The sequence below is a fragment of the Nycticebus coucang genome, chromosome 3 (assembly GCF_027406575.1).
Source record: "Nycticebus coucang isolate mNycCou1 chromosome 3, mNycCou1.pri, whole genome shotgun sequence".
Taxonomy (NCBI): domain Eukaryota; kingdom Metazoa; phylum Chordata; class Mammalia; order Primates; family Lorisidae; genus Nycticebus; species Nycticebus coucang.
Genome location: NC_069782.1, coordinates 20,849,250 through 20,874,175, shown reverse-complemented (window position 1 = coordinate 20,874,175; position 24,926 = coordinate 20,849,250). Strand labels below are relative to the sequence as shown.

Genomic DNA, 24,926 nt, shown 5'->3' with positions numbered 1-24,926 from the left:
TAGATGCATAAATCAATTATAAAACAGTGCAACAAGTACTATGCCCCTGATCTATGACAAGGTAACTAACTTTATGTGTGTGGAAAGGTGGCAGGAATGGAAAGAAATCAGTGAAGGCTCTCGAGAGCCTTAACCTAACTTCTGAAGGATAAGGAATTGAGATGGTAAGGTGAGGCAGGGAAAAGGCTGAAAAATGGCAAAGAGCTGGCGTATCAAAGCAACTGTAATCAGGTCTGTGTGGCTGAAATACAGGCATGTAATGAAGATGTGGGAGTCAGCTTTGTGGTGTGCTTTGGTCCAAGCATTTCTGGAGAGCTTGTTGAACAGAGTCCAAGTTCCTCTAACCCCTCAAGGCTAACAATAGCCTTGGTGGTCTACACAGGGGTTTGGCACCCAGCAGGCTCAGGGCTAGGATTCTGAGGGTGCTGTTGACCACAGTCTAGGATCCTGGATGCTCCCCCTTTTTCAGGAGCCGCGGACAGCCCTATTGTTATCTGGTGGCTGAGAACAGAATGGAGAGCAACCAAAGATTACTCCTGCCTGAGTCTTGCCCAAGTATAGGTAGAAATCACTGAGGTGAGTTAGGCAAGTTTACCTCCAATTTGTGAAGTTTAAGTTGTAATCACGTGGTGTGCCTGCAGGATTTTCCTTTCCTTTGTTTCTCTTTTCTGATTCTTAATGATTCCTTCAGGTACCTTGCTTTGAATAACTCAAATTAAGTTTATGCATTATGCTGTCAACCTGATTTATGACTTTTGGTTGAATAAAGAGACCTATGGGAGAATGGCCAGCGCTGCACTTGCTGGCTGCGCTTGAGATGCTGCTGGCTTAGTGTACACCCCTCACAGGCTCCCATCGGTTACTTCACCTGAGATAAGTCTGAGTTTTTTTCTCATGTCGACTGTGCTCAGTGCAGATCCCAGCAAAAGTTGTGGGGACCCAGGCCCCACATGAGGACCGGTACGAGAAAAAGCTAAAGGAACTCACGTAGTAAGCTTAAGTCAATCTGAATTTCATCCTTAAGACTAAGGGGAAATGACGCGTGGGTGGGCGCAGCTGTGAACCCGCACGAACGCGCCTGTGACTTCTGAAAACACGGTACTTGCCATTCCATCGCCTCATCAAGGCCGGTCCCTTTGGTTGCTGATGTTTTGAAGATCTGCCATTTTCGGTCCTTCAAAGCAGGTAGCCCAAGGGAATTGGCCATCTCTGAGGGGGTCATGGCCTGCTGCATGTCCTGCTTATTTGCAAACACCACTAAAATGGCTTTTCTCAGCTCTTCTTCCTAAATAAAATTGAACATAGTTTATTTCCTCTAGTCAACTTGCTTCCTTGAGTTTAAGAAATGTCAAAAAATCATTTTAAAAGCATATTTTCTAATTTTTAACATATAACATTCATTATAAATTATGAAATAATACTTAAGTATGAAGAAAAGAAGCTTCACCCATAATCCTACCTCCCAGACATGACCACTGTTAACATTTTTGTTATTTTTTTTTTCTCATTCTGTTGCCCAGACCCAAAGTGCAGTGGTATCATGATAGCTCATAGCAACCTCAAACTGCCCCCAGGCTCAGGTGATCCCCCTGCCTCAGCCTCCTGAGTTGCTGGGACTATGGGTGTACACTACAACATCTGGCTAATTTTTCCACTTTTTGTAGAGATGGGGTCTCACTATGTTGCCCAGGCTAGTCTCAAACTCCTGGCCTCAAGTGATCCTCCTACCTCATTTCCCAAAGTGCTAAGATTACAGGTGTGAGCCACTGTGCCCAGCCTTTTTTGGGTAATTTTTACTATACTTTGTTCAAGTTTATTTAGTAAATTCATTTACACATTTAAGATTATTTATATAGTGTTCTGTACCCTGCTCTAAAACATAAACATTAAATCATAAATGTTTCTCCATCACAATTTTTTCAAAAAAAAAAATTGAAAGGCTAAATATATTCTACGTTATGGATACATGCGCCACAAACTATTTAACGATTTTCTAGTATCAGACACTTAACAGATTTTCACTTGACTATTACCGGAAACCCAACTGACAAGAATCTTGACACAGAAATCTTTGTATCTGTTTCCTTAACATGATTCTCTAAAAGACAGTCAAAGTATGAAGTTTTAGGGGGCTATGATGAACTGAATACATATTATGAATGCCTTTCCAGAAAGTTCATGACAATTTTTACCCCACCAACAGCATATAAAATTTCCAATCAGCCTTAGTAGAACTGGAAATTATATATTTTTCCAAACACAGCATCTCATTATACATATATTACTAAGGTACTAGAAATGCAAATATTTTGGCAGTTTTTCTCCTATGAATTATGTTTTGCTCATTTTCCTGCTGATTTGCAAAGGCTCTTGACATGGTTAGAAGACTAATCCTTAGCCACTATTTCTGGCTAGTCCTGGCTTTCTACTTACGGTTATTTCTGTTTGGTGTAGGTGAGCTTTTGGATTTTCTTGTTTATGTTAATATAATTAAACCTGTATTTTTTTATAATTCCTTCTAATTCTCTTTTTTAGAAAGGAATTCCCCTATCCAGAAGCGTTAAACATATATTCTTACAGCTAATGATCTGCATCTTTACTCCATTTTCTTTACTTCTTTTAGAGTTCACTTTTGTGTACAAGGAAGATGAAACCCAAATTGCTTTTGTGTTCTACAGGTTTAACAGTCCTGACTTACACTTGACCTGTACTTTACATAATATTTATTGGTTGAATCAATTAAAAGTTACTTCCTAAAGATCCAACTTTCAGCTCTTATCAAGATTTTTTTATTTTTTTTTATTTTTAATTTCAGTGTGCTTGTTCATCCCTCTTTGTTTGAAGTACTCCTTTTTTGTTGATTTTCCTCTTTCTCCTGCGGTGCTGGCTGTTTTTGATGTTGTTGGTAGAGACGGGGTCTTACTCTGGCTGACTGCTGCTCATTTGGGTTTTGAACCTCTGAGCTCAGGCAATCCACCGCCTTGGCCTCCCACAGCGCTGGACTACAGGCATGAGCCACCATGCCCAGCCCAAGATTTTTATAAGTCAAATCCTAACACTGCAAATAATTTTACTTGCAGTATTGCAAATCCTAATATCACAACAATACTATGCAACTCACGCACTGTAAACTGAAGTTAATAATCCATTTCTTTTAAATAATACTTTGTTTGACAAAAATACATTATATCATTAGAATTATATTTAAATAAAGTGGTTATTTTAAATTCATTATTCCTAAGACGATTCAACTTTATCCTTATATTTGAATTTTGTCTAAGAAGCTTTTATGATAAATATGATGATATGTTGTGAAAAAAAATGAAAGCTTTGTAAGTCTGCAATGTATTTTTATTTATTTACTTATTTTGAGACAGAGTCTCATTATGTTGCCCTCGGTACAGTGCCTGACGTCACAGCTCCCAGCAATCTTAAACTCTTGGGCTTAAGTGATTCTCTTGCCTCAGCCTCCCAAGTAGCTGGGACTACAGGCGCCTGTCACAACACCCAGCTATTTTGTTGTTGTTGTTGTACTTAGCGTTGTCTAGCAGGCCAGAGCCAGGTTTGAACCCGCCAGCCCCGCTGTATGTGGCCGGTACCCGTATCTTTTGAGAATGCTTGCACCTAGATTAAGATTATCAATAACTTCAATATTTAGTGGTTGGATAATTCGTAATCATAGTTTTGGCATGAAAAAGAAACTTATCCATCTAATATTCTAGAGCAAAGACAAATTCACTAATTACAGTACATCTGATTATCTTTTAATTTTTTAAAACCTGATTATTTAATATATCCTCTGAATTCAGTTAGTCAATCAATAAATGATTGTATTAACATCAATGAATAAGATATATTGAGTTCTTAATTAAGTGCTATTCACTGTTCCTCCTATCAGGGATATCAGGGTAAACTTGAGGAACTTCCATTTTATGGAGGAAAGACATACGTAAGTAAACAAATACATTTAAAAATAATGTAAAGATATGGCGAGTGGTAAACAAGAATAAAGTAGGATAAGGTGTCAGAAAATAACTGAGCCTCCTCTCTGGGGAGACTATGAGAAGAAACGTCAAAAATACAGCCATGCAAAGAAGTTAGGGAAGAACATTGCAAGAAGAAGGATTAGCAAGTGCAGAAGGCCCTAAGCCAGGTATGCAAGCTTGTTACATTTGCAGAACAGAAAGGTCTACATGAGTGACTATGAAAGTTTTGAGACAGACTATGTTATAGTGTATTATTTCATTCAAAGAAACACAGTTGACAACATCCTTTCTGATTCACTGGTACAAGTTTCGACTTGCTCAGCTTATCAGTGTTGCTGTGAGGGTTTCACAGTAACCGTCCAGGCAGTGTTTACATTTCTCGATTTTTATGTATCTCAAAACTTTGGTAATGACCCATATAATATGATTCAAGCACTATAAATACAGGGAAGGGTACAGAATGATAAAGCTAGGGCCAGAATTGTGCCAGCAACCCAGAAATACACATTCTTCTGAATTTTAAAATAGCTAAAAATAAAAAGGCATTTTTAAAAAGTCATAGAAATGACTTAAAATAGTTGCTTTAGTTTAAGAGAGCTCAGAAAACTCCTGGAAATCAAAGAACCTAGCTTAATGGGAGTTATAAGGTTGCGTTTTGTTTTTTTTTTTTTGTCTCCAACCTCTCTCCGCCACCGAGGAAAAGGGCACAATCTACATTTTTAAAAAATGATATTAAAGGGGGCAATGCCTGTGGCTCAGCGGGTAGGGCGCCAGCGCCATATACTGAGGGTGGCAGGTTCAAACCCGGCCCTGACCAAACTGCAACAAAAAATAGCCGGGCATTGTGGCAGGCGCCTATAGTCCCAGCTACTCGGGAGGCCGAGGCAAGAGAATCACCTAAGCCCAGGAGTTGGAGGTTGCTGTGAGCTGTAACACCAGGGCACTCTACCGAGGGCGATAAAGTGAGACTCTTGTCTCAAAAAAAAAAGATATTAAAGGGATGAGGGGAAAAAATAAGCTTCACATTCTTTTTAATTATTCTTGCATGTATAATATAAACTGGAAACAGCCAGCAAATGTAAAAGATTTCTCCACTTTTTAAAATGTTAGCGTTTCTTACCTCCAGCATGGCAACTAACTCTGATTTGGAAATGCCAATTCGGTCTCGGTCACAACTGTCAACTACATAAATAACTGCATCTGTATTTGAATAATAACATCTCCAGTATGGCCTAGAGAAAGTTTAAAGGGGAGAATACATTATTATTATTTGAGAGAAGAAGAAATTGACATGTCAATTTACATGCTAGAACTCTAGGCAATAATCAGAGGACACGAATGCCAATCCTGTCCTGCTCCTGTTAGAATTGATGTCTTAATGATTCACTGTTTCTGGTGAATATAGATAGAGTGTCCATAAAGTTTATGTGCAATTGACAATAGCGTGCAATTTAAGGAATGGTGATAAACATTAAATCACAAGACCAGGAGTTTCAAAATCAGTTCAGATTTTAGGCTAAGAAAATATATTTGTAATCACTATAATCACTAACTGTACTGATAAAAATGTTACATGCAAAACCAATTGTGACACCTTATAACTTTTTAACTAGGAACCCCTTAAGAGGAATGGATTTTTAAAAATTTTAATGTAAGGCCAAGCGTGGTGGCTTACACCTGTAATCCTAGTCCTCTGGGAGGCAGAGGTGGGTGGACTTCAAAACCAGCTAGAGGAAGAGTGATAGATACCCCATGTCTAAATAAATAGCCAGGTGTTATGGCAGGCACCTGTAGTCCCAGCTACTTGAGAGGCTGAGGCAGAGGATCACTTGTGCCCAAGAGTTTGATGCCATGCGACTCTATCCAGGATGACAAAGTGAGACTGTCTCAAAAAAAAAAAAATTTTTTTTAATGTGATTTTATATAACAGCCATTAAATTAATCACTGAAGTCATCAAGAAACAGAAATAGCTAAAATTAGAAATAGTTTATTTCTAATTATTTCTTTTGAGTTAAAAAGTGACTGAAGAAATGAAAAGAATTAAAAGAAGGTAGACAGAATGTTTGGAGAATGCACTACTAATCTTTTATGACAGTACTATAATCAACAAACATTCAGTTACCATGTCAAGCACAAAATACCTGGCAAGAGACCTGAACTGCACAAAGTATCTATGTTTATTATTAGACTTAACTGGTGGCCTGCAAAGTATGTGAATGAATTCCAAAATAACCTGTCTCACGGAGGAGGGGCTGACAAAAACTAGATGGAAGGCCATTTTTACTTGAGATCTACTAAAGTAATAAGGTCTTGAGATTTGCATGAAGATTTTCATGTGGTATCTAAACAACTGGCTTTCTTAGATTGAATGGATGCTCTGAGGAAATAGTTCCAATTTTCTAATTTTCTTGCTTTCTCACCCAGGCTAGAACGCAGCAGCCCAATTACGACACACTGCAGCCTTGAACTCCTCAGCCGTCTGAGTAGCTGGGACTACAGACATGTGCTACCATGCCCAACTCATTTTTTTTATTTTTTGTAGAGATGGGACTTGCTATGTTGCCCAGGCTGAACTCGAACTCAAACTCAAACTCATGCTCCTGCCACAGCCACCCAAAATGCTCTCAGAATACAAGTGTAAGCCATCACACCCAGCCTATTTTTAAATCTTACCTCATTTTTTCTATTCAAACATGGAGTGGGATTAAAAAATATAAAAAGTAAATTTTTTAAATAAGATAAAAAAAAGTTTTTACCTCATTTTAAACTAGATGGTTCCCATTTAAATTACAGTAGAACATATATCTTGGTTTACTGTTAGATAAATGTTCCAATATCACAAAATAACCTAGTCTTTGGGCCATACCTGATACTTGTCTGTCCTCCTAAGTCCCATACTTGGAATTTAAGATTCTTGTATGTCACCGTTTCTACATTAAATCCGATGGCTGGGAGAGAAATCAAATCAGTAGTATGGTTAAACTAATGCATTTTACCTTCAAAGTATCCAATCTAATTGAGTTCTAGCAATTAATCATTAAATCACATTACTAGTTGAGATTTTATTCTACTTAAGACAAGAGAGTATGCTACACTATACACTTTCACATACACAAACATCAACCAGCAAAATCAGCAACCCCTTTGGCTTATATAAGAATCTCACAAAAGGCGCCTGTAGTCCCAGCTACTCGGGAGGCTGAGGCAAGAGAATCGCTTAAGCCCTCCAGGAGTTGGAGGTTGCTGTGAGCTGTGTGATGCCATGGCACTCTACCGAGGGCCATAAAGTGAGACTCTGCCTCTACAAAAAAAAAAAAAAAGAATCTCACAAAAGCTCTACAAATACAGTATATAATTCTTACCTCAACAGAAATCCTATTAAACTCTCTTCATATTAGGGCATTGGCATGTAAAAGTGTTCAGAAAGTTTTATTTAGAAACATAATACATCTAGAGCTATAGATGCATTTTAGAAACTGGGATTTGGGGACCAAGTGCAGTGGCTCACACCATTTGGGAGGCCAAGGTTAAAGGACCACTTGAGGTCAGGAGTTCAAAACCAGCCTGAGCAAAAGCCGGACAGTGTCTCTACAAAAAAAAAATAGAATAATTAGCTGGATGCAGGGGCGCATGCCTGTAGTCCCAGCTAGTTGGGAAGCTAAGGTAGGAGTATTGCTGGAGCCCAGGAATCTGAGGTTTCAGTGAACTATGATGATGCCACTGCACTCTATCTCGAGCAAAAAAGCAAGAACCTGTTTCCATAAAAAAAATTTTTTAATAAAATAAAAACTGGGATTTGGGTAGGTAGCAAATGTACAAATCATATTAAAAACAAGAAAATCGGCACCTATAGCTCAAGCGGCTAGGGTGCCAGCCACATACACCGGAGGTAGTGGGTTCGAGCCCAGCCTGGGCCTGCCGAACAGCAATGACAATTACAGCCAAAAAACAGCCAGGTGTTGTGGTGGGCACCTGTAGTCCCAGCTACTTGGAAGGCTGAGGCAGGAGAATCGCTTAACCCCAAAGAGTTTGAGGTTGCTGTGAGCTGTGACACCACAGCACTCTACCAAGGCAACATAGTGAGACGCTGTCTCAAAAAAAAAAGAAAATCTAAATTCTAAACTTTAGTAAAGACACAGCGAGGCTATAAACAGCTTTATGGAAGTTGGCTACTTCAAAATAGACTGCCTTAGGACTAGCAATCTCATGGATTATCAGCAGATTATCCTCAAGAGCTCACCTGTGATAAGGTCATAGCCGTATCGTCAGAGAGGAGGTGTCCCATCCCTTTTCTTTGCTATCCTTGGGGGAGCTCTGACCTCACATGGCTGAGACCAGATACTACTATTTTCACTGAAAGGAATCTGAGGGTGGAATGGATGCTCAAAAAACTTTGGAGTGATACATACAAAAATTACTAACATTTTACAAACTTAAAAACAAAGTAAAAAATGACTTACAGCTATAATTGGAAAACTAGTTTTTGTTGTTTTTTTTTTTTTTTTTTTTGAGACAGAGCCTCAAGCTGTCACCCTACGTAGAGTGCCATGGCCTCACAGCTCACAACAACCTTCAATTCCTGGGCTTAAGCGATTCTCTTGCCTCAGCCTCCCAAGTAGCTGGGACTACAGGCGCCCACCACAATGCCCGGCTATTTTTTGGTTGCAGTTGTCATTGTTGTTTGGCAGGTCCGGGCTGGATTCGAACCCGCCAGCTCAAGAGTATGTGGCTGCGCCTTAGCTGCTTGAGCCACAGGCGCCGAGCCTTTGTTGTTTTTTTAAAATACAGGGTGTCCCTAAAGTTGCCATAAATAGGAAAACTGGGAAATTGTTGCTGAATGTACGTTAATTTAAAAAATATTCATTACAGGCTCAGTGCCCATAGCACAGTGGTTACAGCGTCAGCTACATACACGGGAGCTGGCGGGTTCAAACCCAGCCCAGGCCAGCTAAACAACAATGACAACTACAACCAAAAAATAGCTGGGCATTGTGTCGGGCTCCTATAGTCCCAGCTACTTGGGAGACTGAGGCAAGAGAATGGCTTAAGCCCAAGAGTTTGAGGTTGCCGTGAGCTGTGACGCCACAGCACTCTACCCAGGGCAACATAGTGAAACTCTGTCTCAGAAAAAAATATATACATATGTTACAAAACTTTACAAAGATGTGGCCAACATGTAGAGAACATTAGTCCCAGCTACTCAGGAGGCTGAGGCAGGAGAATCACCTAAGCCCAAGAGCTGGAGGTTGCTGTGAGCTGTGACGCCATGGTACTCTGCCAGGGTGACAAAGTGAGACTGTCTCTAAAAAAAAAAAAAAAAAAAAAAAAATTTGTAAAGATACTGGTCCTAAAAAAAAAAAAAAAAAAAAAGATACTGGTCCTTCACTAAGATTTAGCAATTTAAGCCAACTTGTAAACAGCAAAATCTAGCCATGTACTGGGATAGGGATCCTTAAATTACACAATGCCTCTCAGTTTATGAAGAAAGTATTACCGATATTATGTTCATACTACAAGTTTACAAACCTTATCATTTTATTACATGATTTATTCAGAAATAGTGTTTTACTAGATGGAAACCAGTAAAATCTATAATTAGTTTATCATATAGCACTTACTAGGAATAGTAGTAACGACTTCTCCAACCTGTAATCTGTACAAAATTGTGGTTTTTCCTGCTCCATCTAATCCCAAAATTAAAATCCTCATTTCCCGAGTTCCAAACAGACTGGAAAAAATACTTGAGAAAAAGCCACCTGAAAAATAATAAAAGGAAAAACATATTCCACATTATTTTGTGAACTAGGTCCACAAGACATTTAATTTTGCCCTTTAAAAGCTATATACCAAATTAAATAATATTATATGTTCCTGGATGCACAAGTGCATATTTTTCCTCCCAATGAAATATACCATTCAACACCAAACAAGTGGTTAGTGATGGTATTATGTCCTAAATACTGTGTCACGCAGGTACAGAAGGTAGGCTAAATAGGCTGAGCACAGTGGCTCACACCTGGAATCCTAGCATTCTGGATGGCCAAGGGGGCAGGATCTCTCGAGCTCTAGAGTTTGCCACCAGCCTGAGCAAAGTGAGACCCCATCTCTACCAAAAATAGAAAAATTAGCTGGGTGTGGTGGCAGGTGCCTATAGTCCCAGCTACTTGGGAGACTGGGTCAGGAGGACTGTCTGAACCTAAAGAGTTTGAGGTTGCTGTGAGCTAGGCTGATGCCATGGCACTCTAGCCTGGGCAACAGAGTGAGATTCTGTCTCAAAATAAATAAATAAATAAAATAAAGATATACTAAATAATAAGAGAAATATGGCTACATGTCCTGGAGGAGTTCATTTTCTAATCAAGAGAATAGGATACCATAGCATAACCTCTTCACTACTAAAAACCAAAGAACCAGTCAGAAGGACAGTGGGATGCAATGTCCTCAAACATGAAAAGCAATTGTACAAGAGCGGTACCACCATAACTACCTTCAACCAGAGAGTTCTCCACTAAGCATGTAACTAGCACAAGAAACTGAGACACAGAAGCTAAAAATAACAAAAACTGTTTTTGATAGAAAATTCATTTAAAAAAATTAAAAAGCGGCTCAGCACCTGTGGCTCAAATGGCTAAGGCACCAGCCACATACATCTGAGCTGGCGGGTTCGAATCCAGCCCAGGCCCGCCAAACAACAATTATGGCACTCTACCTATGGCGACAGCTTGAGGCTCTGTCTCAAAAAAAAAAAATTAATTAATTAAAAAGCTACATCAAGTGCATCATGAAATAGTCCAGACAGTTTCCTGTTCACAAGGTAATACAAAACCATTTGTGGCACAGTCCTTTTCCCATCAAAAGTACATTAGAAAAGATGAACAAAAGTCATATAAATATAAAAAGTTGACATAAAAAAAAGTGATGCCACACTGTCTGACAAAGAGATGGCACAGTGAGAGCTTCAGCTCTGGAAAATGAACACACCAAGGGCTAGAGAGCCTTGGGAAAGTTAAATAAAATGGGTGTGATTTGACCAGGACTAGTAGCTCACACCTGAATTCCTAGCCTGAATGGGTGTGGACTCTTAGAGGCCTGAGGCAGGAGGATCGCTTGAGCTCAGAAGTTGGAGACCAGCCTGAGCAAAATTCCTAGCCCGAATCCCTAGCCTGAATGGGTGTGGACTCTTAGAGGCCTGAGGCAGGAGGATCGCTTGAGCTCAGAAGTTGGAAACCAGCCTGAGCAAAAACCTGATCCCTAAAAACTAAAAAATCAGTGGAGCCTGGTGGCGGGTGCCTGTGTTCCCAGTTACTCTGTAGCAAGGCAGAAGGACTGCTTGAACCCAGGAGCTTGAGGTGGCTGTGAGCTAAGCTGAGGTCACAGCACTCTGGTTGGGCGACAGAGTGCACAGTCTCAAATTAAAAAAAAAAAAAAAAAGAATGGGTGTGACTTGACAAAGTCCTTTCTACTTTATACAGGTAGAAATCACACGGAAGAACAAAACCAAAGGGGCAAGTTAAAGAATTTGCACCTTCACCTTGGGCTCTAAGGGAGTGGGGACAGTACAATCCGAGGGACAAGGATTGTACCCTCCCCTCCCACTTCTTCATCTTATTCTATTATCTACATGAAAAGCTACAGCAGATAAGCAAATACAAAGTTGACTATAAAACATTATAAGCACCATCATCCCATGGCTTTTTCAAACTGACGCAGTCCCAGCGCCCTGGGACAGAAAATCAAGCTTCCACAATGAGGCCAGAGCTCATCTTTCACCGGGGAAACCTCACTGACACGCAGCCAGCCTGCGTAAGACCAACTGTGCAGACCAAGTGGAGCTGGGGATAAGGAAAAGTTCATCGTCGGGGTAGGAGCTTGGGGTAGGGCTCTGCGCACCCGCGCTGCCCCGGTCCACTGACCCCGCGGGGATGAAGAGGAACGGAGCCAGGGCGGTGGAGAACGCGCGAGGCCAGGTCCATCCCGCCGGGTAAAGACCTAAGATGCGTTAAGTACTCAGCGACCACCTCCTGAGAACCCCGCTACTCTGGGCTTCCCAGGCTGGACCTTCTCCTCCTCCCCGCCCGAGACCTCGGCCTAGGCCCCTTCGAGCGCGCCCGGACGTCCTTCTCGGATCCCTCACCCATGATGAACCGCCTTCCGCCCTCGCGGGTCCTCAGAGACAGGCCCCGACCTCAGCAGCAATCCCCGTCAGAGCCGCGGCGCCGCCACCTCCGCTCGCCGTGGCCCCGGCTGCGGCTGCTGCGCGGATTCCTCGCCAGCCGGGTCAGACGGCAACTTCCACGTCGGACTCGGGCGGGGGCGGACCCGAGGGGCCGCGGCGACTGCGCGCGCCGCACCTGAGCGTCTGCGTCGCCGCTTTGGACGCAGGGATTCCGCGCGCGGGTGTGGACGCGGGGGACGCCAGCAGGGGAAAGAAAAAAAAATCAAGAACTTAAACTCTCTCCTGCTTCTGTTTTTCTGTACACAACGGGCTTCTGAAATAGATAAATTTGAATTTTCATTTTAAATTCTGACACCGAAAAGTGGTGAATCTGCCGACCAGGAATGCGAGTCGAACGTCGACGAGGAGGACGCCGGCGCGCGCTGCGGTACTGCGGGGTGGTATGGAAGTCCCCGAGCGGCCGTGGGGCTGCACGCTTCTCCCCGAGCAAAGAAAGGACTACGTAATAATAATGGGATAGTCCCCGCGCCATCAGTGCGGGGCAGCCTTACGCGAGGCCACTAGCCTGAGGTTTCTGCTGTTGGCGGAGGTCTGCAGGGCCGGCGTTAGAAAACACACACACACGCTTTCTTCCAGCTTTCTGAGCACTTGACCACCTTTCCAGGATTGTCAGCAGGAACGGGCTCGTCCCGAGCATGGGCCGGCGTTAGAAAACACACACACACGCACGCTTTCTTCCAGCTTTCTGAGCACTTGACCACCTTTCCAGGATTGTCAGCAGGAACGGGCTCGTCCCGAGCATGGCGGCCAGAGACTTGTTTCTTCCAGGAGCATCGGTGGACGTAATGTAGGTTTTGACTGTGAAATGTGTTGGGAAGAGGAAGGAAGCACACTGGCAGGAAGGTGGAAAATGTGTGTCTTAAAACTTTCTAAAGGTACACAGAAAAGTAAACGCTCCATCCCTAGCTCCCAGTGCGCTGGTGCTCCCCCTATGTAACCACTGTTCACGCTTTCTTAGGTTTCCTTCCAAATAATCTTCGCATATTATGTTTTTATTGATGGTAGAGTTTTTTATCCATTAAACAAAAGTTTATGAACTTTTTTGTTTCTAATTGTGTTTAAGAATTTTTCCAACTTTATTGAGGTATAATTGACGAATAAAAATCGCATATTTTACATTGTAAGACTTAATGTTTTAGTATATATGTATATCGTGAAATAATTGTCACAAACTAACATATCCATCACATAGTAAAATACATTTGTTATAGTTGAGAGCATGTAAAATCGAGGAACCGGAAGCAAGATGGGGAACTGGACATGGTCCGGGACTGGTTGGGCATCGAGAGTCCTGTACTGACCCTCCCCAAGAGCACCCTAAACGCTGACCGGTGCTGGGACTGGCGTGCCCACAGTCAGAAGTGAGCAGTGTGCCCGATTCTGGGGCTTTTTCCAGAACCTCTGTGGGACAGCCCGAGGTCTTCCGTCACTGCTCTTCCTGACTCCCAGCGGGCTCAACCTCGCCCCTGCTGGGCTGTCTGCCAAGCAGCGAGAACAGCTTCTTGAGATCTGTGATGTGGCAGGTACAGCTGCTGGACGTGCGGCTCGTGGTGGGAGTGGGGCGACTGGCGGAGCAGCGGTCACGGGCGGGCTCTCTCAGGACTAGTGCCAGAGGTCCAGCACCCCTCTCCCCGTAACCCACAGGCCAACAAGGGCTGGGAGGCAGTGGCCAAGGAGAGACTGAATGTGTTGGGGCTGCTGTCCCTGCTATCAAAATGAGAACCCCTGGGGCCAGGCATAGAACACGTTCAAGTCCTCCGGGTCATTCTCAAGCAAAGATGACAAGACACCTCCTGGACTAGAGGTGTCCCAAAAGGTCTTCTTGGGCCTCCTGGTGGCTAAGAAACATGCTGTCTGACCTGTTGACTGTCTACCAACCTGCCGTGGCAGTTTAGACACTACTCCAGTTCACCCTCCAGATCCCTGCTTTTTTCACCACCCTTTGAGCATTGCCCCTTTGTGGTCTCTCACTCCAGAGAATCAGAAAGGGAGGCTTTGTGGCACTTGCAAACTGCTCTACCTCATCATTTCCTTGGGAAAATATTCAGCGGAGAGTGACCCAAATAGTGACTTCTAAGGTCATATTTGCTGTTTCAAAGGAAATACCATGCCAAGATCCTTACCCATCCTTACAGAACAACATCCTGCTGCTGACCCCTTCTCTCATAGGGTCAGGACAAAGCATAGGACATGATGTTAAGACAGAACTAATATGGGAAGCTAAGGCTGGACCAGACAGAGAATTCAGTGTTGTGGAATGGGAGATGCAGAAGACCAGGATTTTTCTTTTTCATTTTGAGACAGAGTCTTGCTTTGTCACGTTCATTAGAGTGCTGTGCCATCATAGCTTACAGCAACCTCAAATCTTGGACATAAGTGATTCTCTTGCCTCAGCCTCCCAAGTAGCTGGGACGACAGGCACTTGCCACAATGCCCAGCTATTTTTTTTTTTTTTTTTTAGAGACAGGGTCTTGCTCTTGCTCAGGCTGGTCTCAATCTTGTGAGCTCAGGCAATCCACCTGCCTTCGCCTCCCAAGTGCTGGGATTACAGGTGTGAGCCACTTCGCCCAGCTTGAGAAGACCTGGATTTTCATCCCAGCTTTGATGAACTTGTGAACTTTATGATGGACAATTGGTTAGCCTCAGGATTCCTCCTCACAAGTAGGGTATACCTACTCCTGGGGTAGGTATGAGGATTAACCAAGATAACACTGGTGAGCACCTTGCACAGGCCTGGCACACAGCTGCTCATTACAGACTCTTATTGCATATGCCTCTGGTTTGGGGAGTCACTGCACAGCACTACAAGGGGAGCCCCTCTGCACTCTGAAGACTTCACAAGGGAGAGTTTGGGCTTCCATCTGTGGCCATGGTGAGGAACAAATTCTTGCTCTGCCAGAGATGGACCATGGACCAGTAACTATGAAAACACAGCTTGCAATTTTTTCAGTTTAAGCATTAAAAGCTCATAAACACATAAAAAACATTTAGGGTGGTGCCTGTGGCTCAAGGAGTAGGGCGCTGGTCCCATATGCCTGAAGTGGAGGGTTCAAACCCAGCCCCAGACCAAAAAAAAAAAAAAATTTTTTTTTAATCTCTCTTAGCAGTTTTCAAGTAGATACAATATATTAACTGCAATCACCATGTTGTACAGACTTTACTCAACCTGACAAACTGGAATTTTGTACCCTTTAATCAACATTTCCCCGTCTCTCACGCACACCTTCAGCCCCTGGCAATCACCATTCTATTCTCTACTTCTGTGTGTTCCATTTTTTTAGATTCTACATGTAAGTGAGGTCCTGGCATGGCAAGTTTTGGCCTGTAATCCTGGTGCTTTGGGAGGACAGGCCTGGGGATCACTTGAGCCCAGGAGTTTGACGCTGCAGTGAACTTTAATTGGGCTACTGCACTCCAGCCTGGGTGAGATCTCCATCATTAAAAATGTAAAATACATCATGTAGGTGTAGGACATGGTCAGAAAGTAAATTTAATATAAAAAAATTAAGATAACTGAGATCGTGAATTGTATGTGTGTTTCTGTACCTGGCTTTTTTTTCTTAGCATAAATTCATCCATGTTGTCACAGATGACAGGATTTTCTATTTTTATTTATTTCCTTTTAACAGGCTCCCCCAGAAGATTCTTCTTTTTTAAAGGTGAAATCACATTCTTTTTATTGCACCACCTTGCCTAGCTAATTTTTAATTTTTTTGTAGAATCAGGGTCTCTTTGTTGCCAGGCTGGTCTGAAATTCATGGCCTTAAGCAGTCCTCCCACTTTGTCCTCCCAGCGTGCTGGGATTATGGGCAAGAGCCACTGTGCCTGGCCTTTAGCACTACTATTTTTCAAAACTTTGCTTTGTCAGTAAAGATCTGGTCTAATTCTCTGGGTGCATTAAAAACAAAACGAACTGATTGGAAGGCTTAGACAGGAGGATTGCTTGAGCCCAGGAATTTGAGGTTGCTATGAGCTAGGCTAAGGCCACAGATCTCTAACCTGGGGCAACAGAGTACACGCTGTCTCAAAAAATAAATAAATAACAAAAAACCTTTATTTGCAGAATTTTGATAGAAAAATCCCAAAATATTGAGATAGAATGTAGCCCTTCAAATTTCTTCTAAACTAAATTTAAAACAAAATAATTTTTTGTGACTACTAATTTCAAGATATTATGGTAAGACTATGAAGTAGATGAAATAACTCCTACTCATAAAATTTCTAACTTTTAGAAGCATTCATTAACTCAACGGTATTAAAATGGCTTCAAAAAGCGTTGAGCGGAATGGAGTGACACGTACCTATTGTCCAGCTACTCTGGAGACGGAGGAGGAGGAGGATCGCTTGAGCTCAGGAGTTTGAGTTTGCAGTGAGCTATGATGATATCACTACGCTCTAACCTGTATGAGAGAGAGAGAGAGACCCTGTCTCAACAACAACAAAAGTGTTAAGACGTTAAAAAAGATTTAATGAGCTAACACATGAAATACTTAGAATAGTCCTCAGCATGTAATAGTCATTAAATAAGTTTTATTAAATTGGGTGGCACCTGTGGCTCAGTGGGTAGGGCGCCTGCCCCATATACCAAGGGTGGCAGGTTCAAACCTGGCCCCTGCCAAACTGCAACAAAAAAATAGCCGGGCGTTGTGGTGAGCGCCTGTAGTCCCAGCTACTGGGAGGCTGAGGCAAGAGAATCGCCTAAGTCCAAGAACTGGAGGTTGCTGTGAGCTGTTACGCTACGGCACTCTACGGAGTGAAACTCTGTCTCTAAAAAAAAAAAAAAGTTTTATTAAACTGTTGAGGCAAATTTATAATTGGCAAAGCTATAAGTAGACAAGAGAAATTTAGCTGATCTTTACTATTACATTTCATTTCCATTTAACCCTTGCTTCTCTTAATTTTTAAGACCAAAGCAAAGTTTCTACTTTTATAGGAACAGACTCATAAAGCTCAAGTTAAGGTTTTTAAAAATCAGATAAAACTGCCATTTTCTACATATTTTATGATTCTTTTTTTTTTTAATTTCTCTCCACACTTATTTATTTTTATTTATTTTTTTTGTGGTTTTTGGCGGGGACTGGGTTTGAACCCACCACCTCCGGCATATGGGACCAGTGGCCTACCTCTTTGAGCCACAGGTACCGCCCGAATTTTGTGATTCTAATGACACCCATTACTCCATAGGAAAGGTACATACATTTAGTGCAGTGCTGCTTTTCAAAATATAGTCGTTCCTTAATGTTGACCTGATACTAAAAATTCCTGCTTATTAAGGAAAGAATTAAACTAAATTAAAACTAAATATTTAGATTGTAAGTTTTTGGAATAGTGTCCTCAAGCAACCATGTAGAAGTGATCTCACCTGTTAAGAGTCTACTCAGCTGTCATCCTAAGTAAAATTTCAACCTACCCTACATATCTCCCTTTTCCTGAATTTCTAATAAAATTTCTCATCAAACATAATTTACTTATTGTGGTTATTTTTTGTCTTACATTACTAGAATGTAAGATTTATGAGTGAAAGTTTTTTTGTCTATTTTGTTCACTATTTTGTTTGTGTCCATGGGTACTCAAGTGTTCATTAAGTTACAAAATAAGTTTTGAGGCCAATGCCCTCAAAATTTCAACCTACCCTACATATCTCCCTTTTCCTGAATTTCTAATAAAATTTCTCATCAAACATAATTTACTTATTGTGGTTATTTTTTGTCTTACATTACTAGAATGTAAGATTTATGAGTGAAAGTTTTTTTGTCTATTTTGTTCACTATTTTGTTTGTGTACATGGGTACTCAAGTGTTCATTAAGTTACAAAATAAATTTTGAGGCCAATGCCATAAATACTACTTTAATTCTTTACTTAAACATATATTCTGTAATATTATTAAGCTTACTATTTCTTAAAATAGTAATAACCAGGGCAGCGCCTGTGGCTCAAGGAGTAGGGTGCTGGTCCCATATGCCGGAGGTGGTGGGTTCAAACCCAGCCCCAGCCAAAAAAAAAAAAAAAAAAATAGTAATAACCGAACCATTTGTCCTAATGTAATAGAAAAAGACGAATTATCATCTTGAAAGAAGTTGTTAATTTGAAGAGAAACCACCAGGTGGTGGTGGTGTCTCACTTTATCGCCCTGGGTAGAGTGCCATGGCGTCACACAGCTCACATCAATTTCTAACTACTGGGCTTAGGCGATTCTCTTGCCTTAGCCTCCTGAGTAGGAGTAGCTGGGACTACAGGCACCCCCCACAACGCCTGGCTATTTTTTTGTTGCAATTTGGCTGGGGCCAGGTTTGAACCCGCCACCCTCAGTATATGGGGCCGGTGCCCTGCTCACTGAGCCACAGGCACTGCCCTACAGTCATTCTTTTTTTTTTATTTGAAACAGAGCCTCAAGCTGTCGCCTTGGGTAGAGTGCTGTGACATCACAGCTCACAGCAACTTCCAATTCCTGGGTTCAAGCGATTCTCCTGCCTCTGCCTCCCAAGTAGCTGGGATTACAGGTGCCTGCTACAACGCCCAGCTTTTTTTTTTTTTTTTTTGGGGTTGCAGCTGTTGTTGTTTGGCGTGCCTGGTGCTGGATTTGAACACTCCAGCGCCTTAGCTGCTTGAGCCACAGGCACTGAGCCAGTCATTCTTATTAGAATCAGTCAATTGGTCAACTTACTGAAGGCTGAATGGACAATTTAATATTTTTCAGATCTTCCAGTCGAATAATTACTAAAATTTAAAATGCTGATGTTTTGATGGAGTTCATGCAAATTAAACAATTCCAAAACTCCTTTAACTACAAGATCACAGTACGATTAAATAAATTCAGAATTTTAAAGCTAAGAAAGAGCCTCAATTTTAATTTTTTAATTTTTTATTTTTGAGACAGAGGCTCACTATGTCACCCTGGGTAGAGTGCTGTGCTGTTACAGCTCAAGGCAACCTCAAACTCTTGGGCTGGGTGTTGTGGTGGGCACCTGTAGTCTCAGCTACTTGGGAGACTGAGGCAAGAGACTCGCTTAGGCCCAAGAGTTTGATGTTGCTGTGACCTGTGATGCCACAACACTCTACCGAGGATGACATAGTTAGACTCTGTCACAAAAAAAATAAAAGAGTTTGAAACCAGCCTGAGCAAAAGTGAGACCCTATCTCTACTAAAAGTAGAAAAATTAGCCAGGCATTGTGGCAGGCACTTGTAGTACCAGCTACTTGGGTGACTGAAGCAGGTGGATTGCTTGAACCCAGCAGTCTGGATTGCTGTGAGCTAAGCTGATGCTGTGGCAGTCTAGCCCAGGCAACAGAATGAAACTCTGTCTCAGAAAAAAAAATTTTTTAGGAAGTAGAAAAAAGTTAGGCAACAGAGCCAGCACAGCAACCCTGATCATTTGGCTTCCAGGCCTAGAATAAATAGATTATAATTTATTTTGTCACTAAACCATCATCTATATGTTTGATAAATTCATTTTAAAATATGTGACCATCCCTCAAGAATTTACCATAGTTTCCAAAGTTAGGAATTTAAAATTTATGTGTGTTCCATTGCCTTTTGGAAGTTACAGTCTTTTGTTGAGATTTTATTCCACAAAGAAGAAACCTATAAAATACAGTAAGTATAAATATATTAATACAATAAAAATAGACTTCAGAAGGTCTTATCATGCTGTGTATTTACAATTATATCTTAAACCTAGGAGCAATTTGAGATCATAACTAGGTGTATGAGTTTTACAAATCAAGATATATATTGTATCTCAAGACGTTTCCTTTTTAATCACATGTGTTTTGCCAACAGAGCAGAATTTCTTAGACCCAACCTTAGAGTAAAGGTTATCACATACCATAAAACTCGTAATTTTTAAGCATACAATTCAGTGGTTTTTAGTACATTCGCAAGGTTTGCAACTATTACCACTATCTATTTCCAGAACAATTTCAGCACCCGAGACACTCCGTTCCCAATAAGCAATAATTCTTTAGTCTCCTAAGCCCCAACCTCTGGTAAATAATCTACTTTCTGTCTCTGAATTTACCCATTCTAGATAGGTCATACAAGCAGGATCATGCAGTATTTGCCCTTTTGCATTTGGCTTCTTTAGCATAATGTTTTCAAGGCTCATTCGTGTTGAAGCATATATCAATACTTTATTCATTTTTATGGCTTAATGACATTCCATTGTACAAATATACCACAATTTGTTTATCCATTCATTCGTTGATTAACAATTAGGTTGTTCCCACTTTTTGGCTATTTGAATAACATACTATGAACATCTATGTACAAGTTTTTGTGGGTAAATACGTTGTCAGTTCTCTTGAGTATATACCCTAAGAGTAGAATTTGTGGGTCATATGGTAACTCTCATTTAGCTTTCTGAGGAACTACTAAACTTTTCCATTTTACTTTCATACTAGCAATATATCCAGATTCTGGTTTCTCCACATTCTCATCATTTATTTTTTACTCTTTAAATTATAGCCATTGTAGTTTTTTAACCATTGTGGTTTTTATCATGGTTTTCATTTGAATTTCACTACTGAACTTCTTTTTATATGTTTATTGATCACATTCTATGGGAAAAAGTCTATTCACTTCACATCTTTTGCCCATTTTAAAATGAGTTTCATGTAAGGGATTCTCTTGCCCTGGCCAAAAAAAAAAAAAAAAAAAAAGAGTATCCTTCGATGTTACAACAGTTTTTAATTGTAATGAAGCACAATGCTACAGTTTGAATGTATCCCCCAAATTTCATGTGTTGGAAACATAGTCCCCAATGCAACAGTGTTGAGAGATAGGACATTTAAGATAGGAATTAATGTTATTATTGTGGGAGGGGGGTTTATTATCCATAGAGTGGGTTTATTATTAATATAAAAATGAGTTCAGCCTCTTCTCTCTCCCAAGTGCTCTTGCCCTTCTGTCTTCTCCCCCGGGATGATGGAACAAGAAGCCCTTGCACATTGATACTGGACTTCCCGGCTTCCAGAACTGTGAGAAATGAAATTTACTGGCCAGGCGGGATGGCTCATGCCTGTAATCCTAGCACCCTGGGAGGCTGAGGCAGGAGGCTCTCTTGAGCACAGAGGGTGGAGACAAGCTTGAGCAACAGTGAGACCCTGTCTCTACTAAAAGCAGAAAAACTAGCTGGGCATCATGGTGGGAGCCTGTAGTCTCAGCTACTCAGGAGGGGAGGCAGCAGGATCACTGGAGCCCAAAGGTTTGAGGTTACTGTGAGCTACGACGCCACCACCCGCCACCACACTCTATCCAGTGTGACAGAATGAGACACTGTCTCAAAATAAAACAAAAATAAATTAAATTTCTTTTCTTTATAAGTTGCTCGGCCTGCAATGTTCTGTTAGAGCAACACCAAACCAACTAAGACAACCAAGTTATCTAGTTTTTTCTTTTGCAGCTTGTGGTCTGATGTCATACCTAAAAAGTCATTGCCTCTCCTAAAATCATGAGGATTTATATCTATATTTTCTTCAAAAAGTTTTATCCTTTAGGTGCTTACATTTAGGTCTTTGATCCATTTTGAGTTGATTTTTTTTTTTTTCCAGTTTTTGGCCAGGGCTGGATTTGAACCCACCACCTCCAGCATATGGGGCCAGTGCCCTACTCCTTTGAGCCACAGGCGCCGCCCTTGAGTTGATTTTTTAATATGGTGTGAAGCATGGATTCAAATTCATTCTCTTACTTGTGAATATTCGGTTGTTTCAATATCTTTTGTTGAAAAAAGACTTCTTTCTTCATTAAATGGTCTTGACATCCTGAGAAAAATCAATTCACCACAAATGTACAGATTTATTTCTTAATTCTCAATTCTAGTCCATTGATACATACGTCTCTCCTTGTGTCAGTACCACACTGCCTGGATTATTGTAGCTTTGCAGTAAGTTGTGAAATCAGGAAATACGAGTAAAGTCCTCTGTGTTCTTTTTCAAGATTATCTTGGCTATTCTGGGTCCCTTGCATGTGAATTTTAAGATTACGTATTCACTTTTAGTTCTAAAAAAGCTGTTGGAATTTTTATAGGGATTGCATTGAATCTGTAGGTTAATCTAAGAAGTGTCTTAGTTTTTTCCTGCTACTATAACAAAATACCTTAGTCTTAGTCATTTATAGACAATAGAAATTTATTTCTCACAGTTTTGGAGGCTGGAAAGTCCAAGATGAAGATGCCAGCAGATTCATTGTCTGATAAGGACTGATCTCTGCTTCCAAGGTAACCCCTGGTCTATCCTCACATGGTGGAAGGTCAGAAGGCACTGGAACACTTCCTTAACCTCTTTATTAAGAGTATTAATACAGGGCGGTGCCTGTGGCTCAGTGAGGAGGCGGGTATACTGAGGGGGCGGGTTCATATACTGAGGGGGCGGGTTCAAACCTGGCCCCATATACCAAGAGTGGCGGGTTCAAACCCGGCCCTGGCCAAACTACAACAAAAAAACAGTTGGGCATTGTGGCGGGTGCCTGTAGTCCCAGCTACTCAGGAAGCTGAGGCAAGAGAATTGCCTAAGCCCAAGAGCTGGAAGTTGCTGTGAGCTGTGACACCACAGCCCTCTACCTAGGGTGACAGTGAGACTCTGTCTCTAAAAAAATAAATAAAAATACAAAAAGAGATTTTCCTGGCATCAACCGTCAGTCTCGCACTTCTCTTCAGAGACCATTGAGTAGGTCGGGCTCGCCTGGGAGCAAACAAGGCCCCTGAGAGCTCCACTCAGTTCACAGGATAAAATCCCACCGCAGAGCTCAGAGTCAGCAATGGCAAAACCCCAGGTGGTTGTAGCTTCTGTGTTAATGTCTAAACTGTCCGTGAATGCCCCTGAATCTTTCCCATCAAGTTATTCTTCAAATTATACAGAAGCCTATGAGGATGGTTGTGGGGATTGTCCCACTCTATCAGAATATGTTCAGGAGTTTTTGAATCATTTTACAGAGCAGCCTGGCAGTTTTGAAACTGAAATTGAACAGTTTGCAGAGACCCTGAATGGTTGGGTTAAAACAGATGATGCTCTATCAACAGGCTACATCTATCCCAAATCTCTCTTATATGGGAGCTCGCCTGGGTAATTACCTGTCCCATCATCTGACAATTCTCCCACAGAGGGGCAACTTCCACCAATTACTACTTCAAAGATGTCGGACTGAATCTGAAGTTAAAGATCGAGCTGCAAAAAGGGATGAAGTTACTTGAAAACGATTTCATACATCTCTCTTTCTGGGAGAACTTTATCTTAACCTGGAGATCAAGGGACCAAATGGACAGGTTACAAGAGCAGAAATTCTTCAGGTTGGCCTCTGAGAATTGCTGAATGCCCTCTTTTCTAATCCTATGGATGACAACTTGTGCAATAAAATTACTGAAGTTGGCAAGGTCAGTTTTGGAAGATACATGGAAGGAAAAAGGAAAGACTGACATGGAGGAAATTATTCAAGGAATTGAAAATGTTGTCCTAGATGCAAACTGCAGCAGAGATGTAAACCAGATGCTCCTGAAGCTTGTAGAACTGCAGTCTAGTAACTGGGGTAGAGTTCATGCAACTTCAATATGCAGAGAAGCAACCCCTGAAAATGATCCTAACTACTTTATGAATGAACCAACATTTTATACCTCTGATGGTGTTCCTTATACTGCAGCTGATCCAGATTACCAAGAGAAATATCAAGAGTTACTTGAAAGAGAGGACTTTTTTCTAGATTATGAAGACAATGTAACAGATTTATCAGGGGCTGGTGATCCATACTTGGAGGATATTGATGATGAGCTGGATCCAGAGATAGAAGAAGCTTATGAAAAGTTTTGTTTGGAATCAGAACGTAAGCGAAAACAATAAAGTTAAATTTAATTTCAGCCTATCAGTTATATAAAGCAGTTTAGGTGTAGTGATTGAGCAGAAGAACACAGGAAAGCAAGAAAATGTGTCACACTTATACCAAATTAAGGATGCTGAGTTATGTTACTAATGTATGCAACTTTAATTTTGTTTAACACTATCTGCCAAAATAAACTTTATTCCCTATAACTTAATGTGCATATATATGTGTGTGTGTGTGTAATAGTTTATTATGTACAGTTAATTCCACTGTTTTGGCTGCAATAAAAATTGATTTCAAAATTTAAAAAAAAGAGTATTAATCAATTAGTGAGGGCATTAACCCATTAATCTATTTATGAGGGCTCTCAACCACCTCTTAAGGCCTTCACCTCTCAATACTGGCACATTTGGGAGTAAATTTTAACATGAGATTTGAAGGGAACAATTTGCAGACTTACAGCACGAGTAGTCTGCAAATTGGCAACATTTGTATCCCCCGGGAACTTGTAGAAATGCAGATTCAGAATCTCATTCTGCATGTTCAGAGTTTTGAGGTACTTAGTATTTACATTTGAGTCTGAGAAGTTCCACTCTAGACCACTCCATTTTGCAGAGGAATCTAAATCACAGAACGACTAGATGGCTTCGTGATGATACCAACAGACCTCACGCTAGAAGCAAAATATAGAGTCTTGGAAACAATAATTCACATCTAACCCCATTCCATAATGTTTGCCTAACCTGGAGAGAGGTGGTCAGTTGGATCTAGCTATGGAAGTATTTGAATGCTAAGAAGCTCGGGCTTAATACTTCACAACTTCAACATTTATTTATTATTTTTTTTCTTTTTTTTTATTAAATCATAGCTGTGTACATTGATACGATCATGGGGCA

At 41.2% G+C, this 24,926-nt stretch overlaps 1 protein-coding gene and 2 pseudogenes across 2 annotated transcripts in view; 2 read left to right on the top strand and 1 right to left on the bottom strand.

Moving 5' to 3' along the window:
- ARL1 (ADP ribosylation factor like GTPase 1) overlaps window positions 1–12,323 on the bottom strand; it is a 33,622-nt gene extending 21,299 nt beyond the window's left edge. The window contains exons 1-5 of one of the 2 annotated variants that reach the window (XM_053583576.1): window positions 12,122–12,323; window positions 9,606–9,743; window positions 6,854–6,935; window positions 5,107–5,218; window positions 1,107–1,285 (exon numbers count right to left, since the gene is read on the bottom strand). In XM_053583576.1, coding sequence (XP_053439551.1) covers window positions 1,107–1,285; window positions 5,107–5,218; window positions 6,854–6,935; window positions 9,606–9,743; window positions 12,122–12,125 — 515 coding nt within the window. In that variant the 5' untranslated portion in view covers window positions 12,126–12,323. The remainder of the gene's footprint in view (window positions 1–1,106; window positions 1,286–5,106; window positions 5,219–6,853; window positions 6,936–9,605; window positions 9,744–12,121) is intronic. The other variant, XM_053583575.1, reaches the window with a different exon arrangement.
- A 1,154-nt stretch (window positions 12,324–13,477) lies between these two features.
- Window positions 13,478–13,942, top strand: LOC128581172 (single-strand selective monofunctional uracil DNA glycosylase-like; annotated as a pseudogene).
- Window positions 13,943–22,962: 9,020 nt separating this feature from the next.
- Window positions 22,963–24,050, top strand: LOC128581171 (polyadenylate-binding protein-interacting protein 1-like; annotated as a pseudogene).
- The last annotated feature ends 876 nt before the right edge of the window (window positions 24,051–24,926 follow it).